The sequence below is a fragment of the Priapulus caudatus genome, unplaced genomic scaffold, assembly GCF_000485595.1.
Source record: "Priapulus caudatus unplaced genomic scaffold, Priapulus_caudatus-5.0.1 Scaffold15, whole genome shotgun sequence".
NCBI lineage: Eukaryota > Metazoa > Priapulida > Priapulimorpha > Priapulimorphida > Priapulidae > Priapulus > Priapulus caudatus.
The window spans coordinates 914288-920393 of NW_014577076.1; the positions used below are offsets into that span (position 1 = coordinate 914288).

Genomic DNA, 6106 nt, shown 5'->3' on the forward strand with positions numbered 1-6106 from the left:
GCATCGCCGCCTCCTATCCCGAGCGCAAACGCAGCAGGCGGATATACTAGCGACCGGAACAAATATTGCATTTTCCCATGCCAAAAAAACCGCGCGGACGGACATCTGGAGAGAGAGAGGCTAGCAGCGTCTTGTCGGGTGGGGGGAGGGCGTGTTATGGGTGACCCGTCTCCTGACTTCGACCGTCTCGTCAGCGATGACGTAGCGAGCCACGTCGGCGCGTACGGCGCACCAAGAGGCAGCTCCGCGGCAGGTAATTATCCTCCTGCCTTATAAGCCGGAGGTAGAACCCGAGCCGGATTTGCGCACCAGCATCCCGGCTTGGAACCGAAAGTGTGTGTCAGTGTGTGAGGAGTCAGCGAGCGCGATCAAGCTGTTCGTGTAACGCTCCAGACATCCACGGCTAGAACAATAACATCAACGACCACACGCGCCGTCTAGAGGCCAGCCGATATACGCTAGCAGATGTATCTTACGACTACAAAGGTACGTAACACACGCGCCCAGGCGTGTAACGTCCGTAATGTCCGTCTGCGTCATTGTTGATACGTACTCCCCCGTGTTCAAGAAATGTTTTCAAACTAATTTTATGTTTCACTCACCAGGCTTGAGAAAGTAGTACTACGCCAACAGCATTAAAAGCTCGTCGCAAAATTATTCAATTGGCTTAAATCACGCGTTATCTAAATTACCTTCACAATTAGTAAATAAGTAGATTGTTTTTTTGTGTGTGCTAGTAAGAGGCTATATTATGCTTACGTAGGCCTACAGCCATCTTATGTAGAGTCATTCGGTCACTTCCCTTGCTGTGCACATAATACGCATCACTGAATCTGATAACGTTACTTAAACATCAGTGTTCGATTCACATTTCTGACTCATTGAGTTTTCATGGTGTTTTAATGTTACAACCGCGCTCACGGGTAGTAAAGGGCATGCGAGCGAGTAGTTCCCACTTTAGAGCCGCTCCAGTCTGTTAGCGTGGTGTTATTATGACATTGATCAAATTGGAGATCTTACTCGTTTAAATTCAACATTGATCTCGATCGTATGACCATTACCGCTAGTGATCACAACACTTTCTAACGCAGGGAATGCGCCCGTAATTCGTATTAGAGCTTAAGCTGTGGAAGTTCCAGTACTCCCCGGCTTTACATACTCACACTCACACGATGACTTCTCATGATTATTTACGTATTTATACTGGTTAGCTTGTTGAAGTACATCATATATTATTATATTATGAATTACCAATAATATAATGTTAAATGTGACAGCTGATACAGAACAGTGATCTCTATCCAAACCTTGAGGTGGAGATCGATAGATGTCCGTCATGGAGACCGGAGTAGTAAGCCGTTAATAGTAATGTCAAATAGCACACAAGATATAGCTGATATGTACAACCATAGCAAAAACATATCTTGTTGCATATCTCAAATGAAGTTACACAGGCATGTGAATTTTCTAAATATAAAGCTTGATAGTTGCGGCTGGTTACGTCATTACACCTCAATTAAGTTAAGTGAAAAGAGAGAAGGTGAATATATAAATGACAGAAATAGGTAGAAAGTGTCAGCGATAGAGAGAGAGAGAGAGAGAGAGAGAGAGAGAGAGAGAGAGAGAAATACCGTGATAGATAGATAGATAGATAGATAGACCGGCAAGGAGACAGACTAAGAGACAGACAGACAGAGAGACAGGCAAACAGACAGACAGACGGACAGACGGACGGATGGACAAACGGACGGATGGACGGACGGACGGACGGACGGACGGACGGACGGACGGACGGACGGACGGACGGACGGACGGACGACGGACGGACGGAACGGACGGACGGACGGACGGACAGATGAACGGACGGGCAGACAGACAGACAGACAGACAGACAGACAGACAGACAGACAGACAGATAGACAGACAGACAGACAGATAGACAGACAGACAGACAGGCAGACGGGCGGGCAAGTTGACAGGCAGGCAGTCAGGCAGGCAGGCAGGCAGGCAGGCAGGCAGGCAGGCAGGCAGACAAGCAGGCAGGCAAGCAGGCAGACAGACAGACAGACAGACAGACAGACAGACAGACAGACAGACAGACAGACAGACAGACAGACAGACAGACAGGCAGACAGAGAGACAGGCATAGATAGATAGATAGATAGATAGATAGATAGATAGATAGATAGATAGATAGATAGATAGATAGATAGATAGATAGATAGATAAGATAGATAGATAGATAGATAGATAGATAGATAGATGATAGATAGATAGATAAGATAGATAAAGTAAATAGATAGATAGATAGATAAATAGATAGATAGATAGATAGATAGATAGATAGATAGATTAGATAGATAGATAGATAGATAGATAGATAGATAGATAGATAGATAGATAGATAGATAGATAGATAGAATAGATAAATAATAGATAGATAATAGATATAGATAGATAGAATAGATAGATAGATAGAAGATAGATAGATAGATAGATAGATAGATAGATATAGATAGATAGATAGATAGATAGATAGATAGATAGATAGATAGATAGATTAGATAGATAGATAGATAGATAGATAGATAGATAGATAGATAGATAGATAGATAGATAGATAGATAGATAGATAGCAAGAGCGAGAGGAACATGTATACGGTACATTTGAAGACGGGAATTTGCACCATTTATAAAGATATTCAATTAAACACAATTTATACAACGATGATATGTCAGAAAAAATACAGGAAGGATATTAAGTATACGCTGGTTTGTAATAAATGTCAGGCAAGACCGCGTATTTACTTTAGAACGACATGCAAGTCAATAGGGATCAACGTATGCGCGCACATAGGGCACATGTACACGCGAACGCACGCGCATATAACACGAGTGTACGCTTACGAGTGCACACGAAACGAGTGCGTACGAGTGAACACATGCACGTACACGCACGCACACACGCACGCCACACACACACACGCACACACACGCACGCGCACGCGCACACACACGCACGCACACACTCGCGCGCACACACGCACACACACGAATATACACACGCACGCACACACGCGCACGTATACACACACACACTCTCGCTACCAAAGCACCTTAGGTTAAAAAGCTGGTGAACAGGGTGGAAGCTGGTGAGTGGTTAAAGCTGCGGTTAAAGATGGTGAGCTAGTGAGCTGCGTTAAAGCTGCTGTGAACTGGTGAGCTGGTGGAAGCCTGGTGAAAGCTGGTAAAAGTGAGTGATGCTGGTTGAAGCTGGGAAGCTGTGGATGCTGGTGAAAGCTGGGGATGCTGGTGGAAGCTCGGTGATGTGCCGTGAAGCTGGTGATGATGGTGAAGCTCGGTGAGTGGTGAAGCTGGTAAGCTGGTGAGCTAAGTGAAGCTGGTAAGCGGTGAAAGCTGCTGCTGATTGCTGCCGTAGAAAGTGGGTGAAGCTGGTGAAGCTCGGTGATGGCTGAGTGAAGCTGCGTGAGTGGTGAAAGCTGGGTGATGCTGGTGAGCTGGTGATGCTGGTGAAGCTGGTGAGGCTGGTGATGCTGGCTGAAGCTGGTGATGCTGGCTGTAAGCTGAGTGATGGCTGGTGAAGCTGGTGAAGCTGGTGAAGCTGGTGATAGTAAAGCCCGTCTATAATACAAACTATATCAAGAGAACAAACAAATGAACAAAGAAACAAACAAATAAACTGACACACATGTACAGTTTAATGGGTAAACTCTGCTAAAATATTTGTTGCGGGTGAGTAAACTTGCTGCGGTCCCGTAGAAACATACACTCAGCTGGGCTAACTGAATGACTAATGTAACCCCACGCCTGCTTCACTAGTAACGATATACGTGGAAAGGCGCAACCGCTACGCATGTTAACTACCTTCCCGCATGATCATTATACGATAGTACTATAGTGATAGTGACTTTGTACCAAGCATTTATAGTAACTACTAATAGGTTCATGCGTATATAAGTATCACTCAATTATTTGTAAAATAAGTCAAATGAATTCGCCCTGTTTTTCAGAAAGTGCTCCGATCACCTCGATGCAAAATACAGTCGATACTGATGGCCTTATTGGCAGCAATATTAATGACATCCGGGCAACCCATCACGCACCAGCTAGCGCCATCGTCAGTAACATCCCACGCCGACACGAAACCATTCAGTCAACTAACGCCGACATACGGCGACACGCGTGAACTGGAAAGCATTCCCCGCGAAATAGAGCAAAAAGGGAACGGAAACTCCCCGAGCAGCCATAACGGATGGCATAGCGCCGCTCTACCGCAACTAGATAGCGTTCTGCTATGGCGGCGATACTCCCGCCTCGTGGGAGACAGCGCGCTAGTAGGAGACAAAAGCGCAGTGATCTCAGCGCCGACAGCCGAGCAGCGATCAAGGACGAAACCGACTCACCGCCATCGGAAAAAGCGTTCGGCGGTCATTTGTTTCTTTCACTGCGCTGAATGTAACAAGATGTACGGAGCTGCCGCTTACAACGCCCCCAGGTGCGCCAGACACTGCACGCTAAGCGGCGGTAGAAGCGCCGACGTGGACTGCTCGAACGTCACCTTCTGGAATTAACGAAGCAACTGAAATCATTCCTTTACAAATGCGTTATGGATATCCCTGGCATAAACTGCTCGGCGATGTTAGCCATGTTTATATCATTTACATTCTCGGTTTATTTAAATATTTAATAATTATTTTAAGTTTTTTTTTATGTGCTAGTCACCGGTGTCTTACATTTTACGCTTCAACGTGTGTAGCACACGCCAGCGAGATGTTATTTTTGTACAGATAAAATCCGCAATGACCTTTTCCACGACTAGATTATTATGTAATTTATTGTTTATCGTCGGTTGACATTTCATGTTTATTACGTTCCGATGGCGTCAGTTACTACGAAATCTGTTCCTATTTCACAAATATGATGGGCTGCGGTGCAATCACCCACTTGACGCGCATCGATCTGCAGCGCATGGAATCAATCAACGACGGCGTGACGAGAAGACGGAACATGGAGCGACGCCTTGCGTCCTCTCTCTCCTGTTCTTCATCTGAACAGTGCGCGTTGAGGCGCACGTGGGCGGAAATCCGCGAGGCGCCAAAGCTGGGCATGTCACACCGCAGCAGTCACGTTCGTTTTTTATCGTCTGGGTTCTTACATTTACAGCGGTGTAGCCTAATATGTTTCGTTGTTATTTTGTCGCATTTTTCGAATAGAAATGAGAAAAAGCGTTTAATTTTGCATCACGTTTTTTCGTGTTCTTTCCTTGTTTGCGCTGCGAGAACGCTCGTGGCAACGCTATTCCTCGTCGCTGGTTAGAACAACCAGCCCATTGCTTTGCGGAATTGATCATATTACGCTGAGACTCGTTGCTCAAAACTTTATCGTTTTTGTCTGACACTAATGCCTTTCGTTATGCGTTGTATACCATATCTGAGACATTCCATGTACAAATGGCAGTCGTAGGCTATACAGTACTATAAGATGACCTGAACATGAGGCGCATGTTCGTGATCGGCAAGATTATAAAGCTAGTTATTTTTTATTATTCGTTGAATTTGACAAATAAAGCTATTGACACGGTGTGCCACTGACAGCTTCGATCACGTTTTACGTGTTTCTATTGTTCGAAAAAACCGCTCATAAATACTGTGCGACCATTGCCTATTGCACGCATTACCTAACAAATATCACACATACGTCTGTATTGTACGAGCGACTGTGAAGATATAATGATTTGCTTATCTAGTTATCATTAAAAATTACATAATTAAGGGGAGACTGATAACCAAGAAATCACAGTCGAAGAAATACACATTCGAGGTTAAGGGGTTCTTTCTAGATTATATCATAGAAGACCACCTAAGCGTCCTAAAGTATAAATAAACACAGACCTCCGCCAAGGCAGCTCAATTCTGTCACTGTGAACATTTTTATTAATTAATTAATTAAATAATTAATTGGATCCGGATGACGACCAAAATGTAATTGCAAGACCGGGGGTTGATTTGACCGTAATCCAATTTTTACTGTTTATTGTTGAATAAAAATAGAAAGAACATTTTTTAAAGCTAGATTATATACTACC

General features: G+C 44.4%; 1 protein-coding gene across 1 annotated transcript; it reads left to right on the plus strand.

Annotated features, from left to right (window-relative positions):
* Positions 1-327: 327 nt before the first annotated feature.
* On the plus strand, positions 328-5619 carry LOC106809699. The gene is made up of 2 exons (XM_014812872.1): positions 328-486; positions 4032-5619. The coding sequence occupies exons 1-2, from the start codon at positions 466-468 to the stop codon at positions 4590-4592; spliced, it is 582 nt and encodes a 193-aa protein (XP_014668358.1). The 5' UTR covers positions 328-465; the 3' UTR covers positions 4593-5619.
* The last annotated feature ends 487 nt before the right edge of the window (positions 5620-6106 follow it).

Coding starts and splice junctions, on each gene's coding strand:
- LOC106809699 (XM_014812872.1), top strand. CDS start 466: ATGTATCTTACGACTACAAAG. Junction 487..4,031: donor TGTATCTTACGACTACAAAG/GTACGTAACACA, acceptor CCTGTTTTTCAG/AAAGTGCTCCGATCACCTCG.